At 32.3% G+C, this 24,536-nt stretch overlaps 2 protein-coding genes across 2 annotated transcripts in view; both read left to right on the top strand.

The window, feature by feature from the left end:
• Positions 1 to 5,198, top strand: part of LOC139510855 (uncharacterized) — a 42,138-nt gene extending 36,940 nt beyond the window's left edge. Inside the window, exons 21-22 of the mRNA XM_071297394.1 lie at positions 810 to 1,055; positions 5,000 to 5,198. Of these exons, the coding sequence (XP_071153495.1) occupies positions 810 to 1,055; positions 5,000 to 5,080 (327 nt within the window). The 3' untranslated portion in view covers positions 5,081 to 5,198. The remainder of the gene's footprint in view (positions 1 to 809; positions 1,056 to 4,999) is intronic.
• A 7,435-nt stretch (positions 5,199 to 12,633) lies between these two features.
• LOC139512179 (DBH-like monooxygenase protein 1 homolog) lies at positions 12,634 to 24,148 on the top strand. Its single transcript, XM_071299595.1, has 11 exons — positions 12,634 to 13,043; positions 13,276 to 13,422; positions 14,076 to 14,255; positions 15,508 to 15,594; positions 16,166 to 16,339; positions 17,377 to 17,479; positions 19,465 to 19,631; positions 21,419 to 21,607; positions 22,190 to 22,249; positions 22,696 to 22,941; positions 24,032 to 24,148. The coding sequence occupies exons 1-11, from the start codon at positions 12,738 to 12,740 to the stop codon at positions 24,107 to 24,109; spliced, it is 1,737 nt and encodes a 578-aa protein (XP_071155696.1). The 5' UTR covers positions 12,634 to 12,737; the 3' UTR covers positions 24,110 to 24,148.
• Positions 24,149 to 24,536: the final 388 nt, after the last annotated feature.

The raw sequence follows: 24,536 nt of genomic DNA, 5'->3' as shown, positions 1-24,536 counted from the left end.
TCTATTTTTAGCCATCTCGTCCATGCTGGTTGGCAAGCAGAGTCATCGGATACAATTTTTAAACTAGATACTATAATAGTGATTTAAATCAATTTTGATTTAATTTCTCTCAGTAGTTTCAGAGGAAAAGTTCAAATATTTACTCTTGAGATGAATTATTTGAAGTGTGCTTCATCATGCTTTTAAATTAAGGCCATTTTGTGTAATAACCTTTGAATGTATCAGACGTGTATTTCAAATAATGTCTCTTGAGTAATGCTTCGTCCCGAATATTTTGAAACTATAAATTACGTTATATGAAAAGTATGATTTTCTAATTCACCCAGCTCAAACGAATATAAAGCATTAAATAAAGAAACGACACAAGCAGCCTTTAATATAAATTACAATCAAAATTCTTCAAACTTAAACAAAGTCCTTCACTATAAATACAGGCAAGCAAACTACCGATCCAATCATATACTAGCTCAATCAAGATCTATCTTCAAAAGAGGAAAATACATATTTATATAATGTGATATATTAAATTTATAACCACACGAACAATAATCAAATGGGTGGGTAGTTATAACGATCTGCTGCTACGTTAATTAACGGCAGGCAAACTTCGTATAAATTATTTTTTTAAAACAAACCCCTTAGATTATACTTGGTCATGCTTTTAACGAATCTCATGAGCTGCATGTACCCGTACAAATCTGTTTTATTTGATTTCTTCTCTGGTCCATTGTTTGACTATCTGTTTCACATGGGTAGTTTCTATTAGTCAATGTCAATTTGTATTTAAAACTTTAAAAGTTTCTTTTCAGGGAGGATTGTCAACTGCGGAAGAAATGTGTTTAGCCTTTATCTATTACTATCCAAAAACTGATATAAGCAACTGTCAAAGTATGCCTTTGTATGATCAAATCGGTTCAAACCCTTACCACAATGTTGATACGATGTATAGTTGGAACTGGCAGAACCAAGATGTTAAGAACAAATTCAAAGATATTATGAATAAGACCAATCTGTACCAGGATTGTGATAGTCACACACATCCACATAGCGCACTTGTATGTATAGATTGATTTATATGTAAAACCATTTTGATAATATCATAGTAATAAACCTCTTGCAAATAACTGCAAATGTTTATAAAACGCAAACAAGACTGTTTGAAATAAACGATATAACTTGGTTGATATGATAACTAGAAATTTAATTGTTAAGTGTTGATTTCGGTAACAAGATGTTCTCAATGAAACGGTTGTTTTTTTTTAGTAATTTGGGTTATACAGCCACAGACCACAATTAATTCCTCTGTTAGTTCTTTATAACGTTATGTCTCATTAAAATTGGCCCTGCCATTTTTGGAAATCTTTTGTATGTGTAATGTATACTGTATAGTACTAGTTCAAAAATATCTCCAAAATTCAGAAAGATTGAAGCGATCATTTCTACAAAGGAGTAAGTTCGGTAAGGGCCATATTTGGCCCCGATTATAAAATTGAATTGTAGAAGATAAAATATGTTTTAATTTGTCTTAACCTTTTCGCGGCCAAAATTTTTCAAAATCAAAAATAACGTTACACCTATGACGTTGATAAATTTTACTACAACGTCGGCGAATGCCATTGAAAACCTTGTACAAATGCAGTGTAAACGTTACGCTGCACACATCTGTCATCTTCAATAAATCAAGTTCAAAATATACTGAATTGATGCAAATTTTGTTTGGCATATACTAATGTACAAACTATTTAATTCTTAATATCGAAAGTAAATATGATTTTTATAATTATAGGCTACAATATCCTGAATATGTGTGAAATGTAACGATTACGAATATTAGTGAAAGAGATTTGCATTCCTACCAGCCCCATTCTCCCATCCTCAGAATTTTAAATGGTCATCCCTAAAGACTGGATTTCGTTGACCGTCAACGGTATTCATGACTTCGTAATGGCTATGGCCGCACCTTCTGTTGCATAAGTTTACAAAACAAGATAAAGAAATACTTTCAGAATATATGTTAAAAGCGGGAAAACATTAACAAGAAAAATGGGTCCTTTATATCATAAATTATAAATATGTTTGTTTTAAGTAAAACACTTGATAAATTTCATGCTTCCGTAGCCCTTTTCTGGATTTACTTTCATCATGCAGAAATGCTTAAAATTAAATATTTAAAAGCAAAGAATGTTTAAGAAGCGAAACATGTGAAGACAGTACATGATCAAAAGTATTCGTCACCTCTATTTTTTTTTTGGCCATATATTTATTTTATGTAAAAACAACTTTTGGAAAATAGGAGGAGGGCAAAAAAAATGTGCCCAGTCCCTAAGTACCTTTGAATTTTGATACCTCTCCTGAAATTCTCCAGTCAGCATATTTTTTTTTACAGTTTACATACGCTCTATTTCCCCGCGATTTCGCGGGTGTGTTCTAGTTTTTTTGAAAATACGTAGTTATATATGATATATAAAGTGAAAGATCACAAGTTACGAATTCTTATGGACCAAATGATAAAAAAGACCAATCTGTCTTCGTTCAACTTAATATGTCTTATTGAAATTATCAACAATATAAACATAAGAAGATATGGTATGATTACCAATGTAGCAATTGCCAAACATCTTCTTTGAGACCATTTGACGTGATGAATGATATCGTAAACCACCGTAAGGCCTTCAAGACCTTCAACAAGGATGAGCAAAACCGATATCGTACAGTAAGGATCCGAAATGACAAAGTGTGAAACATTTAAAACAACAACAAAACAAAAAAAAAACCAACGGATTGATTAACGAACAGCAAAATTCAGATATGATAGCTAAACATGCATGACATCATTGTAACGTCATAAAAATGGCTAAATGACGTCATGAAAAATGAAAAAATGAAATGAGAATGAAATGGCATTGACAGAACATCATTAAATTATGCTTTTATTGCTAAAATTAATATTTATTTTATTAACCTTAACCTTCGGCCATATCGGCCCATTGGCAGTTAAAGAACAACTAAATCGGCCCAATCGGCCCTTTGGCAGTTAAAGACAACGTCAATCGGCCCGATCGGCCCATTGGCAGTTAAAGGTAACGTCAATCGGCCCAGACAGGTTAGAAATTAAAATTGAACTATTTGAATCAAAGTTTTTATTATAAAGCGTTGATTTCTACATCCAAAAAAGGTCAAAATAAGAGATTTTGACGAAAATTGGCCAGATTTGAACTAAATTTTGGACCCGGAAAAATAAAGCGCAGGCGTCGACAAACTAAATATTCCAGTTAAACATGTAAAATGTCATTACAAACATCGTGTTCAAAAATCTTTTGTCGACGTATGCGCTCTATGTTTCCTGTCACATAATCAATGCAAAATTTACCAATTTTCATTGATTTTTCGTGGAAAATCAAAATCAGTACTTTTTGTGACGTCATCAGTAGAACGCAGGAACGTAAATTTTCAACAAATAGGTTTATTTCCTTTCTAGTCAATGTATTAGCTATGAATCACTGTGATATTGGTCAATAAATCCTAATTTGAAATTTGAGGTAAAAAAGAGGGCCATTTTAGGGTCTTATCGAACCTACTCCTTTAGCCAATACACATCCTTACCCCTATGGACAAGTCAAGCGATGTTCGGAAAACTGTAAATATGAACTTCTTGCACTTGGCCTAATCACTCTTTCCATATCAAACTCAGTTAAAATACAACATCCAAAAGTTTATTTCACCTCTCTTCTTGAATTTCCACCACACAAAAAAAAAGAAATGAAAGAGGAAGGGAAAGAAAAAAAATAAGAAAAAATATACTCTATAGTCGCCGTCACGTAAAATTGGCACCATGTTTTTTGTCAAATTTTCCTTAAATATCGACCATGTTTACTAAAGATCATGTTTTTCAATTAGTGGAATCAAATATCATTCCAAAAATCAACTACTGTCCTACCTTTTATTGTGTTTGCACTGTATAATCCTGACCTTCACATAATCCAAGATCATTTTGTATGGTGGAATCCGACATTGTTATTACCGGAAGTGTTTCCGTTGAGTTCCACGTGCTCTCCATTTTCTTGTGTCTCTCTGAGCTTATCGTCATTGTTACGTTAAAAGCGCGGGAAATTGTATCATCAATGACAATGATATTACCAAAGAGTAACGAATGTTATGGAATAAGGGACCCTCATAGAAACCAAGATGGCGGTTATACAATGTAAATAATCTTGAAAAATGTGAAGGTCAGGATTATACAGTGCAAACACAATAAAAGGTAGGACAGTAGTGGATATTTGGACAGGAATTTACTTCCGCTAAATGAAAAACATCATCTTGAGTAAACGCGGCTGATATTTAAAAAATTTTTGACAAAAAACATGGTGCCAATTTTACGTGACGGCGACCATAATTGAAAATAAGTATATGGACAACGAAAACTGGGGTCATTAATTTTGGACTTTTGCCTTTTACGTAATTGTGCAAAAAGGTTTTTCAAAAGAACCAGGACCCAAAAAAATAAAAAAAAAACCAGACAAAATCACGGATCCATTATTATGCATCAACATTGCATTTTTTTTTATTCTGCATTTAATTAACTAATGAACTAATTTACGAAGAAAAGAGAATTTTTAATTCCACCTCATTTTTTATAAATTTTTGAAACAAAAAACAAAAACTTATTTCGATTTTTTTCTCAACATCGTTGCCAATGTCTCCCTTATTTTTCATCTCTTTTTTTTGTTTGAACGAATAGAGGCTAGATAAATGTATAATTTAAATTGATTCCATGATTTTATTCTAATTTTATGATGTATGAATTTGTGTGTGTTTGTTTATTTCTTATTTCATTTATCTTTATTCTACGATTGTATAATTGAAATTGATTCCATGACTTTATTCTAATTTTATGGTGTATTAATTTATGTGTGTTTGTTTATTTCTTATTTTATTTATCTTTATTCTTTTATAGTTTTCATTATAAACGTTATCAGAACAATTTTTTTCTTTTTTTCAGTATCAACAGAATGTTTTCCGTGTTCCAGAACCTCGAATTAAATACACACCACCCCCTAGACAGTGCCCGGGGAGCCAGTAAAGGAGCAGAATTTAATATATTTCTTGCACATATGAAATACTAGTATTAACCTTTTAAGAATTGATTTAAAACATAAGATTCTTTTCTCGAATTGTAATAAAAAGAGTTAAAAGTCAAATGTCTTATTCCAATTTATTAACAAATCAAATCAAATATTTTTTTTTTTTTTTTTTTATTGTCATATTAACTTTACAGTTTGTGACCAACATATATAAACACAATAATTAACGATAACATTTGTGAAAGGATGGAAAATGTTTTGGATTGACGTCAATCTTTCTTGATTAACTTTGCTTGCTCTTCTTTTGCGTCTAAGGTATGAACAACACTGAAAATCTGAGATTGAAGAAATGTATCCTTTCATAACTATACAACTTAAAGACAAAATTGGGAGAAAAATAAGCAGCGTACTGTATCATAAAAAAAACAATGTTAAATTATGGAACAAAAAGCGTATCTTAATTTTGTAAATATACGGCGGCATCTGAAACATCTATAATACTAACATGACGAGGTCCAATTTGTCAGCCGTCATTAAAATTTTAATCAGTAAGACTTTCTTAGATAACAATACGAATACTAAAAATCTGGACTTAAAATAATGCGTATAGGTACAGTTTTCAATTTGTTAGCGGGCATGACGTAAAACAGCGAATCAAAGAATTCAACTTTATTTATATCTAATATAGGATAAAATTGAGAATGGAAATGGGGAATGTGCCAAAGAGACAACAACCCGACCATAGAGCAGACAACAGCCGAAGGTCACCAACAGGTCTCCAATGCAACGAGAAATTCCCGCACCAGGAGGCGTTCTTCAGCTGGCCCTTAATCAAATATATACTAGTTCAGTGATAATGAACGCCATACTAAACTCCAAATTGTACACAAGAAACTAAAAGTTAAAGTACAAGACTAACAAAGGCCAGAGGCTCATGACTTGGGACAGGCGCAAAAATGCGGCGGGGTTAAACATGTTTGTGAGATCTCAACCCTCCCCCTATACCTCTAGCCAATGCAGAAAAGTAAACGCATAAAAATACGCACATTAAAATTCAGTTCAAGAGAAGTCCGAGTCTGATGTCAAAAGATGTAACCAAAGAAAATAAACAAAATGACAATAATACATAAATAACATCAGACTACTAGCAGTTAACAGACATGCCAGCTCCAGACTTCAATTAAACTGATTAAAACATTATGTCTTCGTCATATGAATATCAGGCACAATCCTCCCCGTGAGGGGTTTAATATCATACCATCATAACATATGTGAGAAGAACATAACCCGTGTCATGCTGGTTTATTAATAATAAATGTGTGTAGTTCCGATACAAAGACCCTATAAGTGAATCAATATTAACGCCAAAATATGCAATCTTTAATGACCTGACAACAGTATCGTAACTATATCCCTTCTTAATAAGTCTATTTAAAGGTTTATAATCCTGGTACTTTTGATAACTATTTGTTAGCTTCTGAGGTGAATACAGACATTTTTGTGCTTTATAAAGAATATTTCCATAAAATATTGGATGTGAAATACCTGAACGTATAATAAGTCTTCATGTTGAGCTATATTTCCGAATGATGTCCTTATACCGATGATAAAATTTAGTAAATGTTTTGACTAGCTTGTGATATCGAAAACCCTGTTGTAATAATTTTTCAGTAATACATAAATTTCTCTCGTTAAAATCTAAAACATTGTTACATACACGAACGAATCGTACAAGTTGATATATATAAACACCGTATAGGTGACAAGGGAACGTCACCATCTAAAAATGGATAATTAACGATAGGAAATGAGAAATCATCTCTTTTATCATAAATTTTAAGATTAAGCTTTCCGTTAATGATATATATATATATCAAGATCGAGGAACGGGCAGTGGTCATTGTTAGTATTAGCTTTATTTAAAGTAAGTTCAACAGGATAAATTTCGTTAGTATACATACAGAAGTCGTCATTATTCAGAGCCAACATAGCATCCAAATATCTAAAAGTATTAATAAATTTGTGTATCAGATGTTGTTTCGATAGGTCTTTTCTGATTTTTGTCATAAATTGTAACGTAAAGCAATACAGAAAACAGGTCCGCAATAAGTGGTGCACAGTAAGTCCCCATTGGAATTCCGATAATCTGACGATATACGGAATCTCCAAAGCCAACAAAAATGTTATCTAGTAAACATTCAAGGGCAGATGTAGTATCAAAGCATGTCCAATTGACATATTTTTTTTTTTGGTTTATTGCTACTAAAAAATGACCTAAAAGAGTATGAACATATATATTCATATTCTGACTTTTTAAATGCCCATTTAATTAGGTGTGTGATTTTTTCTTAATGAGAATGTGATGCAATGGGGTATATAGGGTAGAAAAATCAAAACTTTGAACAGATTCAAAATCACCAATACAAGCATGCAATTTATCAAGTACTTCCAACGAGTTTTTGACACTCCAAAAGTAATGAATTCCACTATTTTCGAAGGCCTTATTTGAACAATTTATTATCAGGTTTTTGATTGTAACAAGTGTACTGGTAAGACGAATAGATAATTTAGTAGTGGAACAATGGCTTGAAGACGAAATAAATCTATATTTGTAAGGTGTTTTGTGCAGTTTCGGAAGCCAATATATAGTTGGGACTTTCATTGTTTTTGGTTCTGCTTGTAAAGCGGTAGCTAAAAGTTTATGTTTGTTACAGATGTCGTTCTCTGAAAATGGAGTCAGTTGGAATGTTGGTGTATTGGTGATTTTTTTTTTGTAGAACCTCAATGTAAAATTTACGTCAAACAATAATAATATTGTTAGCAGATAGGACAATGTTGTTGATTAAACAATTATTATACTCCATTCACCTTTTGTTTTCCAAATAATTAATATTACCAATAATTGATAAGTTCCAGGTCGACGGGTTCACACAGAAAGAGTTTGAAAGCAGAGAAAACTGTGTATCTTATAATCGGCATAACTTTATCAGATGACAATACCAATACTTAAATAAGGCTTACGCATAGTTATATACTTTAATTCAGTCACGGACCTGCGATTTTACGGGTGTGTTCTTATGTAAACAAAATGTCGGCAAAGAAAGTTAAATCAGTAAGCAGATCAAGAACAAAAAAGAAACGTATGTACGAAAGCTGACAAAATATCAGAGGAGAACCAATTTAGTTTTATTCTTTTCAAGTGATAAGCCTGTGTCCTCGGTGTTACTTAGGAATTAAGGGTATAAGGGGAACTAGCTGTCTACTGACGTATACTTTTCTCTACTCCATAGTTTGGTTATTGACGACAACGTTGTCGTTATTTTACAGGTATCTCACTTGAAATGTCCCAAGAATAACTGACTCTTGTATAAAGTTACATTTTTAATTCCATCTCAATTATTGAAATATCTTTTATAATTATTAATAGGTGTGTATAGTTTCAGCTAAGATTAACAACAGGCCACTCATAAGTATTTCTTTCTCATTCCCACGATCGCAACTTTAACCTTTCAACTCTAACATGTGTTTTCATTCAATTCTCACTCCTATCTAGATCTTACCAACTTTACCCTAAAGTGCACTCGCCACACAAGTTACAACTGTATAAAAACACGATGTTCTTTAAATATTACCACTATTTGTTACTTTGCACAATGTCATACATAATAGACGGAACATTATTGCGTACTTTGCCACACGTAATACACATTAAAATACCAAATGTATAGCATATTAAAAGTAATTGTTTATTCATTTGTTAAGAAATAATTTTAAATCTTCTTTAATTATTCAATTGATTCATTTATTATTCATATAAATATAAAATTTTATAAAATGCTACCATTTTACTGTTACATACAATCATAAAAAGAAGTAGATTTCGCAAATGAAACAAATATGGTAGACATCAACCACTTAATCACTAGTCTGACTCGTATCTTTACTTCCATCTAGATATAAACAATGGCTCCTAACAAAATTTTGAGACAACAGAGGTGATTTCAGTTTCAAAATTGTGAACTTTCCATTTCTATGTAGCAACACAGTAGCAGTACTTCCATATGAAGTATTTATCTCCCATTTGAGACGATATGCCATGGCTTGTAGTTCCTAACATGATTTGCTTGATAGAGGGTTGCTTTTCACAATGCAGGTATAAAATCAATAGTTCCAAAGGATAAAAACATCCCTTCAACTTTTTACGGACAATATATCACGAGATAAATCAACGCTATGGAATACCGGTTTCTATTTCTGATGACGACGGATATGTAAAAAATGTCGTTATCACAATTTTTTCTTCTTTCCTCCGAATGTGACCTAATCGACGGTTGGTACTAACATGATTTCACTAATGGCGGCCAATGCGGATCATGATCTGCTTACATTATCAACGTACTTGGGATCCCACACAATTTATGTTGAGGTTCAAGTTGCTTTGTTCATTTTTGTTTGTCTCTTGGTCTTTTTACGTGTTTTGCAATGGTCTTATCCGTTTGTTTTCGACTAATGAGTTTAAATATGTATTGGTATCTTACGGCTCTCTTTTTTAAGGTAGAATTATTTCAATAAATAAAATGCAAGGTTCTTTGACTAAAAGTCTGAGTGATACAGAAATTAAAGTGATGAAGAGTTATATCAACAGTAGGCCTTGCTTAACAGTGAAACTGAAATCAACGCTAGTTGTTTATGATGAATTGATGGTAAATATCCAGTGGTAAAAAGTGTTCTCGTTTATTATGACGAAAACGCGCTGATAAGTTTCTTTTGAAAACGAAAGTTTTGTTTAATACTTTGGTAATATGCTTTGTCTTTTTGTGTTGTTGGGTTTCTTTGTTACATATGACGTGGCTCTGTACCTATACATCACGTCGAGAAATTCAAGTTATCAAACTACAATTGTTAGTTTAACACACAAAATTGGAGAAAATCCCTACATCGACGCAATTAAATAAAGCGAAGGTAATACAGCATATAAATATGGAAACACTAAGCGGTGGAGTCTTTATTCAAGTTCATAACAGTAGACAAACCAGGGTTTATATGCATAAACTACTTCAGTAAAGATATACAATCACAGTACTTATTTCTCGAAGGACGTGTAAAAAAATCCGTCTGTTCGAAACAAATCTGTCTATTCATGCGAACCCCATTTACAGTCATATTGAACGTCCCCATGAGAGAATATGACCCCGGTCCCTAAACTGATATAGCCATGTCCGATTTTTCCAAAGCTTTTGACAAATTATCCCGGTTCATACTACTTTCAAAATCAGCGAAATTCGAATTAAATGGTCAATAAAAAAGTTACTAGACATGGTTTTAATAAACAGAAAAAATGATATTGGTAGTTGAAGGAGATCAATCAGAGGAAGTAGCAGTTCACTATGCTGTTACGCAAGGCACAGTCAAAGGCCCGTTACTCTTTCTTTGTCATATAAATAACTATCCAGGTACAGTCAATGTTTGTTTATGTAATTTATACGTGTTTCTCGTTTCTCGTTTTTTATATACATGTAGATAAGACCGTTGGTTTTACCATTTGAATGGTTGTACACTAGTAATTCTTGGGGCCCTTTATAGCTTTTTGTTCGGTGTGAACCAAGGCCCCGTGTTGAAGGCCGTACATTGACCTATAATTGTTTACTTTTATAAATTGTTATTTGGATGGAGAGTTGTCTCATTGGCACTCACACCACATCTTCCTATATCTATATCATGTTTGATTATTCGACTGTTTACTATTCACAAATACAAAGACGCATAGAATATATGGTTATCTCTAAAAAGATCTTCAAAACCTAGAAGTATTTGCTGAACATTAAGGAATGAGATTCCATAGTAATGTTAAATCTTGAGCATATAAAACAAGAGCCAAAAATCTATGGTTTAATAGACAAACTATGCAAATTGGGTTTATTCATTGTTGAAGGTCGTACGGTGACCTATAATTGTTGATTTCTGTGTCATTTGGTCTCTTGTTGACAATTAGATTACATTTTCCTATTTCTTATACCATGGATTCATTTATTTTCGTGGGTATCAATTTTCGTGGATTGCCGAAAACTTGCTTATTCGAGGGTTTTTGATTTCGTGGTTTTGCCAATTCGTTGTTTTGCCAATCTCTGTAGAGAAAGCCTATTAAAAAAAGGAAATTCGTTGAATATTTAAATTCGTGGTTCGCCTGTTACCACAAAACACACGAAAATTGGTATCCATAAATAATAATGAATTCGCAGTAGTTTATATCTTCTACCGAAGTCAAACATAGGCAATACTTCTGCCGGAATTCGAAATATTGCCCACAAGAATCAAGACAACATTTAATATTTCACTTGTCAGATCAACAATGGTTTTTGGAGCAATATCATGGGACCCATGCACATCTACAAACATCAACCAACTTGTATACACGAAAAGATACAACATTTAAAACAGCAGATTACAAATCAAACGCTAATGGATGTTTTATAAAAGGGCTCGCAAAACTGGAACTTCAAAATTTTCAGTGAAGACGCTGAGACAAAAGTTTTTTTCAAAGTTGTTGAGGGGATGGTTATAATAGAGTCAAACGAATATTTACAGAAAGTTCGTCTAAAAAGACTAATCACTTCATGACTTCCAGACAATAAATATATTAGAAAAACAAGTGAAGAGCAATATAAACTGTTTCGATATTTCAAACAACAAAATACCATAATATTCAAACTCATTATTTGTGATAACCTTAATCGAGTGAAACTATCTTGAAAAAACTGAGTGTTGGTAGTTTCATATCTACTCTCTTGTACCGTACTTTAATCGACGGCGAGCATTCCGCCGTTGTATTAAACGCATTATTGTATCCACAACGTATGTATGCAGAAACCGATATAGAGCTGTTCACTTTAGGTTCATAATAAAACAAAATTTAAATACACCATAACGTATCAAATAGAGTTTTAATTCACCAAGATTACCCTGTAGATGAACGTATACTATAATGTAGATAATATAAATTATGTCAAACTAGAAGTACCTAAATATAACAGTGAAAGTCACCACTATGTAGTGAAAGTTTTATGTCAAATTCATTAGATATAAGATGGTGTTCTGAGGGGGAAAAAAATCTTCACAATATGTAAATACAATTAAAATATTTGAAGGTACCATGACATAATTATATAAATTCTGCACCAGATGTGCATTTTGACAATTAATGTCGTTTCAGTGATTTTCGAGTCCCCAATGTTTGAAAATTAAGCTCATAAACTAAAAGAACAAATAAAAAAAGGTAAAGACAAAGCCAAATATATAAAATTGAAAAACCTTGAACATCAAATATCTTTAAAAAAAAAGTCCGACCATATTTTGATCTCTCGTTTATCTTAAACATTTTTTGCCGTCATGGTCAACATTTCATACTCAAGAGCTTCAGGTAGCTTAAATGTAAATATTTATTCAACAATCTTATCAGAATTTATTTCAAAATAGACATCAAATTCTATGTTACAGTGGATTGTATCTGATTATTAGCGATAAAAAAAAAGTTACGTATGTATAGGTTCTTAACATATCACAATACATTTCAAAATCATCATATCTAGTTATTCACCTTTAGTCTGTAGGTATTTAAGCAAGATTATACGTTAAGGTATTGCGAGAAAAGAAATTACAATGAAGCGCGCAATTTATTTTGCATTTCTTTATATGTTCGGTACAAGCATAGGAAAACCAAATGCCGTTACCCAACATGTGTCGCCCTCCAAACCGACGCCAACTGAGATTTTCGGGAATAGCTGGCAACTAGACAGTGATGGAAATTATTGGTTATTTTGGAAAACTAATACAACACATATAACGTTTGAGACTCACGTTAAGACTAAGGGATATGTCGGCTTTGGTCTATCATCTAATGGTAAAATGTTTCCATCTGATGTAGTTGTTGGCTGGGTTGACAGCAACGGAACGGCTCATTTTAAGGTTAGTCATTTAAATATAGACAGTTTTACATCCAGTACACGCGTGTGTGTGTATGTGTGTTTGTTTGTACATTGATGTTATAACATTTAAGAGATAAACTTATAGAGATAAACTTATTATTTAGTATTTTTGATAAATGTATATGTGAATGCAAATTTTCAATGTATTTTACTTTTTATATGTTATATCAATGATATTCAGGGGTTTTCATGGTTTACCATAATTCATATAGGATTGTCATACTGAAGGTCACTATGCTCCTACCATTGATGTAAGCCAGGACTGGATGCTTCTACAGGGACTTGAAGATAACTTTGGAACAGTATTAAAGTTTGTTAGGAAGTTAGATACATGTGACGACAAAGACTACCAAATTACAGTGAGTATAATTTTGTCTAGAAGATTTATTAAATTTTTGAACTATTTAAACATTTAAAATGGAAAAAAAAGATGATAATGTAAAAAATGAGGAGATATAAAAAAGAATAATTAAACCATAACTAAAAAAGAATAATTAAAACCACTAACTAAACAAATATAATTAAAACCATAACTAAAAAAGAATAATTAAAACCATAACTAAAAAAGACTAATATAATAGGTAAAAAAGAAGACGAAAAGACCAACACCAGTACATAAAATACTGGTCGAAAATGTAATGATTGAGGGAAATTCCTTCAAATATCATTACCTTTGACTTTGGCGGAAACACTAGTCTTCCATTGTATATTGACCGTTAGATATATATTCCATATTCAAATGAAGCATGCATCTTTCTTCATCAAAATGTAAAGTTCACGATAGGATGATTGAAGTCATCTCTTTCAACTTCTCAGCTATGAGTTATTTAACTAATTTGAGCTAATAATCTTTTTTAGTTTCTAAACACGTATATTTTAAGTGTTTTTGAATTAAAAAAAATATGCATTGTTAAAAAAACGAAACAAAAGACAAACACTTACTAGTACATGCCATTAAGATTTTAATTTACATTTGTCAATTATTCTAATTTATATAATTTACTTTGAAAAGGATAATACTATCAAGGTTATATATTCGTACCACCCTGATGATCCTGCATCGTTCGATACACTGCCATGGCATGGGGCAAACAGACGAGGAGCTAAAAGTTTAATGTTGCTCTCGGCGGTCAAGGCAAATGACTACCAATTACCACCTGATGCAGAACAATTCGATATACTTCATAACAATGTAAGGATATGTTTCTATACACTTATGTAAAGTAAACAAATAAAGGCAACAGTAGTATACCGCTGTTCGAAATTCATAAACCGATAGAGAAAAAACAAATCCAGGTTGAAAACTAAAACTGAGGGAAAATATAAGACAACTAAGACACAACAGAAACACAACATTAAAATGTAACACACACAGAAACGAACTAAAATATAACAATGGCCATTTCCCTGACTTGGTACAGGGCATTTTTAAATAAAAATGGTGGGTTGAACCTGGTTTTGTGACATGCCAAACCTCCCGCTTTTGGACCTTTTGGATTATAGCTCTTCATCTTTCATATAAGCTTTGGATTTCAAATATTTTGGCCATGAGCATCACTGAAGAGACATGTATTGTAGAAATGCGCATCTGGTGCAAGAAAATTGGTACCGTTAATTGTATTACTACCACAGGGTCGATGCCTCTACTGGTGGACTATAAGTCCCCGAGGGTATCACCAGTCCAGTAGCCAGTACCTCGGTACTGGCATGAAAATACGGATTTTTTTGTGTAATTAAAATTTGCTGTTACAAAGTAATAGAAGTTATTATAAATTAAGGACTGTATCTCCCTCATGCAAAGCTGTGATTCCTTTCACGGATTTGGCTATACTTTTTGGACCTTTTGGATTGTGGCTCTTCATCTTTTATATAAGCTTTGGATTTCAAATATTTTGGCCACGAGCATTACTGAAGAGACATGTATTGTCGAAATGCGCATCTGGTGCAGGAAAATTGGTACCGTTAATTTTATTAATAGCAATGCTAATTATAACATTAAAATGACAATATTACATGACAGGACTACAATACGAATAAATGAGAGAAAATATAGGACAGAGAAACAAATGAATAATAGCCAACAAATGTATCAAGTTAAAAAATTAACAAACTTGAAACAGAATTTAAAAATTTATTGGTTAAATTATTCTTAAGATTGACGTTTTAAACATTTAAACATTGAAGAAATCAAAAGTTATTTTGTTATTCAAGATGTCGATCATTAGAAGACACGATTATTTTATAGGTTTGTTTTTCAATATCATGTTGATTATTGCTTTACGTTCTAGTGTACTATTCTTCATAAAAATAACTACAGGATAATGCATTTGGCTAGCAAATAAGAAAGGAAGATAATAGTGACATTACGTAGGTAAATAACATGGATACGGAATGTAAGATTTGATTGCCTTACAATACGTTGTTCATATTCATTTTTATTTCAGTTTCATGTTCCAGCCAATACAGATACTACATACCAATGTACAATTTTTAAGGTGCCAGAAAAACCTTCCAAGCGCCATATGATAAGGGTACTTCTTTTTTTACATTTTCACTTTTATCAATGAACTTTTCCAATAAACTAGGCACAAATTGTGTAAGCCAACCCCGAGGTTTGTCTACAAAAGACATACCAGTCAGAGTGTATAAGGCAAATTAAAGTACGAAGTTGAAGAGCATTGAGGATCAAAAATTCCGAAGTTTTGTCTACGCTTAAGTAATCTGTTCCTGTATTACATATCGATCAGGGGATATAAGCTGTCACATTTATCAACTCCGAATTGATCGACACTGTCTTATTTGATTCTCAAGGCAATTACATATCTACGATGTATTAAGCTGTTTTTTACAAAGTTGAACCAAACTGGTTTTTTTTTAAATTATTAGGTCAAGAACTTTATTTGTATAAAGCGTCTCATAAAGAACTCTGCATTTTGTTTATTTCATGTTTCAACCAATTTATTCAATCTCTAAACTTATTTCTATTTTTTTACAAAATTGTGTTAACCATGTACTATAATCTAATATATATATATATATTCAATAACCCGAAAACGAAATTATGCACTGCTAGACCAATGTTTATTCCAATTTTTTTTAAAGTTTGAGCCAATAATCACCCGTGGTAATGAAGATATCGTCCATCACTTTGTTGTATACAGTTGTCCAACTGCAACAGATAACGATGAAGGATCTGTCTTTAACTGTTATGGTGTCAAACCAAAGAAATTTGAAAAATGCAACGATGTCATGTTAGCATGGGCAGTTGGTGGCGTTGTAAGTTATATAAATAAAGGCAATATTAGTATACCGGTGTTCGATGAAGTGATTTACAACTGTGACCCTTTTTTTCTAAACTTGCATTCCATCAATATATTAACTTTTCGAAAATTTCTGAGTCAACTTTTCAAGATTCTAGGACTGCAGGCATCCGTTAGCATCAGTTTGTTTATGGTAAATGCCTTGATATATTTGACTAATGATATAACGTCATACTAGAGATAAACTGACATGGGTTTTATTGGATTAAAATGAAATTTTGAACTAAAATATATTCTTATTTTTGGAACTAAAGCTTTAACAAATCAGTTACCCGCCACAACTGTTGTCTTAGCAAATTATTTTTTGTCTTTTGTATTCAACAATAATTGAAATGAAAAAAGACATTAGAATTTAGTATATGATATGCGATGAAACGACAAGTGTGTTTGAAGTATCGTCTACACAAGACTCATCTGTTGCACCGCTCTAATCTAGCGAGTTCAAATATCAACTTTATCAGTTGAAATGCATTGAAAACAAAAATTGAAAACATTTCATGTCCACAATAAGTATTTTTGTTAGAAATTACAAAAGCGCCAACTATCAAACTAATGCTACTTTGAACTCGGAAACGATACTTCTAGTACAACTATTATGAGGTTTAGATAAAAGAGGGGCGAAAATTACCAGAGGGACAGTCAAACTCATAGATCGAAAACTGACAACGGTATGACAAAAAATGTAAAAAGACAAACAGGCAAATAAGAGTACACATGACACAACATAGAAAACTAAAGACTAAGCAACACGAACCTCACCAAATCATGGGGTGATCTCAGGTGCTCCGGAAGGGTAAAAATGATAATATCATTTTTTCTGGTAAACGGGAGATAACAGAAATAAACCACATTGAATCGTCCATTTCAATTAAGTTATTAGTTATGTATATGCCCTTTTTCCGGCCGTCTTTACAATCATTTTCATTGAAAATCAAAATAACTTTGTAAATATTCAATTTATTCTTGTGTGTCAACTTTTATTAAATATTTCAGGGATATGACTTTCCTCATAACGTTGGGTTTTCATTGAATGCACCTGGAGATCCACGATATCTACTTCTGGAAACACATTTCACTAATCCAACATTAAAATCAGGTATGGGTGCAGAGTAAATAAATTATGTCGTCGGTATTCCCTGCTTACTGCAATTTTTCTTTAACGAAACAGAAAATTCAGTTCTATTCAGTGAAGGTGTCAAAAGAAAACACTTGGCTAATATTTAACGCAAACGAAGAAACTAACGAGTTTTTCAAGCAGGTGTATGAATACTAACAGTTAATCTTATCGTCGTATGGTGTCCACCTGGTATCCGCGGTACTGGTCAATTTTACTTACGATTTAGTAATTTTGTAAAACAATTAGTCAAATGTAACAGACTATATATTTTTGGTCTTCCAACAGACTATTGGAATCTCAATGGGTACCAATTGCGCTCCTCAATACGTTAGGATTTTATTAGTCCAGTCTTTTAATTTTACCTTTCGTACTGTCTCTTAATAATAATAGATTCAGTGATCACTTACATTTACTATATCCAAGTAAAATTGAAATTAAAGATACTACCGACACAGATAAATCTGCTTCATATTAAGACCTTTTTCTCCAAATGACTACTGATGGTAGGTTGAATACCAAAATTTATGACAAACGCGATCATTTTAATTTTCCTATAGTCAACTTTTCATTTCTGTGTAGCAACATCTCAGCAGCACCAGCATATGGAGTTTATGTGTCTCAATTGATACGTTACTCTAGAGCTAGCTCAAAGTATGTTGATTTTGTTGAACGAGGAATACTGTTTTCTCAAAAGTTGCTAAGACAGGGCTATGAATCAATCAAATTAAGGTCATCAGTCAAGAAATTTCACGGTCGCCATCATGAGCTGATTGACCATTATGACAAAAGTGTGTCAGAAATCATATCTGATATTCTTCCTCAGTCATAATAACCTTCCATCATTACCGAACTGAACATAGAAATAACACGACGGGTGCCGTATACGGTGCAGGAAAGGCTTACCCTTCCGGAACACCTGATTTCACTCCCGGTTTTTAGTGGAGTTCGTGTTGTTTCTAATTTATTATTCATAACTGTTGATGTAAATATTCTTTGTTTTCTCCTTGGTTTTGATTGTTATTGTCTTTGTATATATAACTTATTTGAATGTAAAGTCCAGTTCGTAACCTATCGAACTATCATGTCATATATCATTTTACCTGTTTCAGTTCTTATAATTCCTAGGCTTTTAAATATAGCCTTGAAAGTTCCTAATCCATTTAAATTCAGAAAAGCGCTTTGGACATATGCAATTTAGTAAGTAGTGTTTTTATTTTGAACAATACTAGGTCGATACGGCTGCTACAGAACTATGAGCCACCTCCTCCCCCAGGGTAACACGAACTCAGGAGTTAGTGCTTTAGTACTGTTTTATTACAAATTTATTACAAATCTCTCTAAAATTGTCCGTCTGTGAATTGATAAATTATAATGAATCTACGGTTTCAACTTCCTCCGACAAATTTGACATTGGACGGATTTGGCTGTTTTTATAATTTTTTTTTCTTTGTATAGCTCTTCAAATGTTTGGGTCCTTATCTTATTATTTCCAACCTTATATCTTCGTCTTTGTTGAGATATGTATCGTATACCGTTATCTGTTGCACTTTGTTCAGCCTCAAATATGACGTCTTGCAATTCAATTGTATGGCAATTTGTTTATCTGATTCCGTGAAATCTAAGAAAGTAAACTTTCAATAATGTGACGTGACTCCGAACAATCACATATAGAATGCGTTCGACTCTCCTCTAACATGGAACCGTTGTGTAACACCGCAACCTGAGACCACCAAATAAGATGACACTGTAAAATCAGTTGTAAAGGATTTCTGACGTTTAAAGTGTAATATTATTAGGGCTTTATTCCAAGGCTGGATATAGATATATAAAATAACTGACTGTACAAAAAGTAGTTATTGATGATGCAATCTAATTTTCTTAACAAAAATATATTTCCAAATGTTTGTTTTTGTGTCAATGATAATGTTTACTATTTAACTATAAATAGATTACAAAAATTACAGGCATCGTAGATAGTTCAGGTTTCAGAATAACAGTCACGCCAACATTAAGACAGTATGATGCAGGAATGCTTGAAATTGGTGCAATGGTTAACAACTTACAGTTTATTCCCCCATACGAAAAGGGATTCGTATCAAAAAGTCACTGTCACGAGGACTGCATTAAAATGGTAAGACTGCATTGCTATGATATTTTTCTAACTGTTATTGTATTACCAATTGACTGGATAAGTCGTATACTGTTCTGACGTAGCATGTCCATCCGCTCGAGGTTCTTTTGTCTTTTCGTCATTTATTCTCTCAAAAAGTTTCGTTACTTCCTAATATTGGTTGTTGAAAAAGGAAAGACAAAAGATCCCAGTGGACATTCAAAGTCAAAAGTCGTGTCTAGAAAATAAAAAAAATAGAGACAAACAGACAAAGAATAGTTCACAAAACACGACAAAGAAAACAAAAAAAGAGCAATACGAGTGTTAAGGATTGACTCTGTATCTAATATTGAACATCATTATGCTGAGATGTAACAACTTACAGTTTATTCCCCCATACGAAAAGGGATTCGTATCAAAAAGTCACTGTCACGAGGACTGCATTAAAATGGTAAGACTGTATTGCTATGATATTTTTCTAACTGATATTGTATTACCAATTGACTGGATAAATCGTATACTGTTCTGACGTAGCATGTCCATCCGCTCGAGGTTCTTTTGTCTTTTCGTCATTTATTCTCTCAAAAAGTTTCGTTACTTCCTAATATTGGTTGTTGAAAAAGGAAAGACAAAAGATCCAAGAGGGACATTCAAAGTCAAAAGTCGTGGCTAGAAAATTAAAAAAATAGAGACAAACAGACAAAGAATAGTTCACAAAACACGACAAAGAAAACAAAAACAGAGCAAAACGAGTGTTAAGGATTGACTCTGTATCTAATATTGAACATCATTATGCTGAGATGTAACGTGTAAATGATTTTCCGATCTACTGGAAGACATTTTCTGTAAACAGTATTTTTAATTTGTTTGTATCCCCTGAGAATAGACGTATTCCATGTATACACCAATATTTAATTACAAGTAAGAACATACTCTTGCAACATATTGCTTTCTTTGATTAGCAGGAAACATTCAGATAGCTATGTTAACCTCATCAAAGAGTTATTGCCCTTGACCGATATAATTTACTCGTGTATTTGTGTTTACGTAAATTTAAGTAGATCGAAAGGAAATATATTTTACAAAATGACCATACGGACAAGATCTTATATTTAGTTCATTCAGCTTTAAACCATGTTTTTTTTTGCGTAAACAATAGAAGTTGGAAAGGAACTGGAAGTAACAAACTTTATCAGCAATACAAGGACATGTCATATTTCGACAATCATCATATCGATAGATATGAGAAGATGTCATATGAGTGCCAATGAAACAACTCTCCATCTAAATCACAATTTGTAAAAAGCAAATAAATGTAGGTCAAAGTACGGTCTTTACATCGGAGCCTTGACTAGCCAATGACTAGTGTAAATAATTCAAACAGGGAAAAACAACGGTCTCATCTATATTTAAAAAAAACGAGAAACGTATTTCAATTTTTTTTAATAAAGCCAACAATAGTATACATCTAGTTATAAAACGATTGAGTGAAAAATTCTGGTTCACAAATCAAAACCGAGTTAAACACATCAGCTATAAGAGGAAATGAAAAAAACAACAGAAACACTGAACTGCACAAAAAAAGTTAAATAAAAGTACCACTCAGGACAGAGAAGTACATTACTGAATGCGATTTTGTTTTCTCTTTCAGTGGAATAATTTTCTTAACTTACTTATCTTTCTTTCGAAAGGCGGTTGGTAATCAGACAAACAGTTTAAAGTCTTTTGTGTTCTGCTTTCTTTCCACGGGCTATTGGTAATCAGACAAACAGTTTAAAGGTGTTTCGTGTTCTGCTTATTTTCCACAGGCTGTTGGTAATCAGACAAACAGTTTAAAGGTGTTTGGTGTTCTTCTTCATGCCCATTTACTGGGTGCCAAGTTGACAGCACGTCATTTTCGAGGGGATAGAGAACTTGAGCCATTCTCGAAAGACGACAACTATGATTTTGATTACCAAGATTTTAGGGCCATGAAACAAGAAAGAGAAATCAAATACGTAAGCTTAGTCTCAGTGCAATATTCTAATTTAAGCGTCATGTTTTAATTCTACATCTAGATTAATAAGTTGCTGTTGTTGATAACTATGTGTATTTATTTTAACAATACAATTAGTGTGTCACTATATCAGAGGTATGTTTATTTATTGAAGTGATTGCTTCTGTTGTGTTTGTCTTTACAGCTCATATACTTTTGTCTTTAATCATGGTCTGGATCGCAATGCTTCTCCTAATAAATTAGTTGTGACCGATTCAAAATAAAATTGTTTTTTTACCTTTTGCAATAAAGTTAATCTCTTTCTTTTTAATAATTTATACTGAAAATATCTAAATATTTAAGCGTTTAATACAAGAAACACACGTACGAAACATAGATTCTATTTATATAGATATATTTAAAACGTCGATGGGTAGAAAATACATAATAGTTTTAAAATTTCAAAACCAAAAACATAAGAGAACGAATTAGATGTTTAAAACCAAAACACAAAAAAGAATTCAACAATATTTGTGCTTGTTTTAACACTAGGAGAGAAATAAACATATAGAAAAAGACATAAAACTCAAACTTTTTTATACAGGGCGACAGCCTTGCAATGGACTGTACCTACGATTCCTCGTCAAGAACCAAACCAACTGTTGTAAGTTACTTTGATATATAGTTTATTAAACTAAATGCATATTTTCTCCTTGGTTCATCGTTATTGCTAACCTTGTTTTCTTCTTAACTTAATAGATTTTGTTCATTAATTGTACGATTAAATAGGGTAAAGGTCCTCCATGACCAAGTGGTCTTAAAAGGTTCCATTACTGTTAAACTATACTGTCAACATTGATGCTGATGAGTTTAAACCTTGCACATGGCAGGTGATATCGACTACACGAAATATTTATTGTGTTAAAATTTGCAATTAAATCCAATAAATTCAATCAATAATAGTTTCATTCATTTTCATTTTAAAAGTTTTGTACACATATCGATGCAAACTTGGTGCCTTTTTGTTTATAAAGCTCATAAAAGGATACTTTTGGTTTTTTTTTTCATCCTAACATAACACGTGTTTCAAAATTTATAAAAATATTGTAGGGTGGTTTACCGACCACATCCGAGATGTGCTTGGCTTTCTTGTTCTACTATCCAAAAGTGAATGTTACGTTTTGTCTCAGTCAACCCAACTATGACCAACTTAGCAGCGTTCCTTGGCATGCTGTAAAACAACTAAATACTTGGGACTGGAAAGATAAATCTGTTCGTGATAACTTTAATGAAATCGTTGACAATTCTACGTACAATTATATCTGCTATGGACTTGACAAAAGCGCTAATATCCATGTAAGTAAACAGTATAAAAAGAGAGAGATAATAATCCCAGATATTCTGCAAACGATAATTAACATTAAATGATACAATTTAACTGAACTTCGTAAACCAATTTCTCTTCTGTAATTTCAATGTTAAAATGTTTGGCAATGTTATACCGTATAACGTCAGACGTCAGTATAGATAATACTAGGGCGTCTTCAGCAAGAGACTGTGAATTTTAAATATTTTCCCAATAGATATGTTATATATAACAGGATACCTCAACATCGTTCAACATCAAACATTTTTTACGGTAGTCTTTCGCTTGATCAATCCTGACACTAATCGGTGTGTTAAACAACACAAATAATTACTCAGAAATGAAGGTTACAATTCCGTTACACAAATTTTCACCTTAGATGAATTCCGCAATCCCGTTTATATCTTTTTGTCATTAAGCTCCTAACATATTCATCATTAGATTTTAACTGTTTATAATTTAAACATTTCTGATTCTGAAGAGTGCTTGATAAAGAAATATTCATATGTTGGAGCCCACTGACTGCCTAAGAGGGGACCAGCTCCAGTCATGCTTCTGTGATTCCCTATATAATCAAATAAATCCGCCTCTGTGACTTTAAAGGACGTTTATGAAAATCGTTTTCTACTGACCATATGCTTAAAAGCATACACATTTTAAAAAAAGTACATGCCACAATAAAAAAAAGTCGCTGTTAAAAAAAATGGAAGGTTGTGATAGCAAAGTTGAAATAGTGTTTGACGTTCTGTTTTCCAACTTTTAAAAAAATTGATATATAAAGAATGACATTTTTTCTATTATAATTGACTTATTCAGCTGTGTTTAGTTTTTTTTAAATACGTATATGACAACTGCATTTATTTTTTGGAAGCATTAGTCCAAACGTTGGCTTACTAACCCCTCCCCCTTTCAATATCCTGGATCTGCAGCTGAAATTATTAGCGATTAGTTCGTCATTTTTTAATTTCAAATTTGAACTTTTTTAATGAAACAGGCACTCTGTCAGTACTAATGTATAAGTTTTATATATAAAGTTCTTCGACGAGAATGTACCAATTTATTACATTTTTTATATTTCAGTTTAAACAGGGCAATTTCCATCTTCCCGAACCAACAAAGTATGCTCCGCCTCCTAGACAATGTCCAAGTGGTCATTGATACTTTTAAATTGTGTAATAAAATAATATCTGAAATTTATATGATTGTTTACTGTATATGTTCAAAAAGCTCTTATAACGAATGGAAAACGTCTTGAACCATGTTTATGGTTCTGACATCATTTTCACAAAAGTCAGCAGTTTCGGATTTCCGTTCTGGTAACCCTGAGCTGTGTTGGTGAAATTTTGCTGTGCATGATATCAATTTTAAAACAAAACTATTAATTATACTGGCATTGTATATATTGATTGTTTATTTTCATTCGTATCTCTATAAACGTTACAGATTTCTTAAGATGATATCAAAAACACATTGGATGAGCAATTTACTTAGCATGTCGTGGTTTTATTGTTGAGTTTATAATGTATATTGAAAATATTTTATTTTAGGTTTTAAAGTTTCAAAAGTAAGGTTATTAACTTATCAT

Source organism: Mytilus edulis, chromosome 2, assembly GCF_963676685.1.
Source record: "Mytilus edulis chromosome 2, xbMytEdul2.2, whole genome shotgun sequence".
Classification (NCBI taxonomy): Eukaryota; Metazoa; Mollusca; class Bivalvia; order Mytilida; family Mytilidae; genus Mytilus; species Mytilus edulis.
The sequence above is the reverse complement of the archived record's forward strand: the minus strand, read 5'-3'. Positions and strand labels throughout refer to the sequence as shown.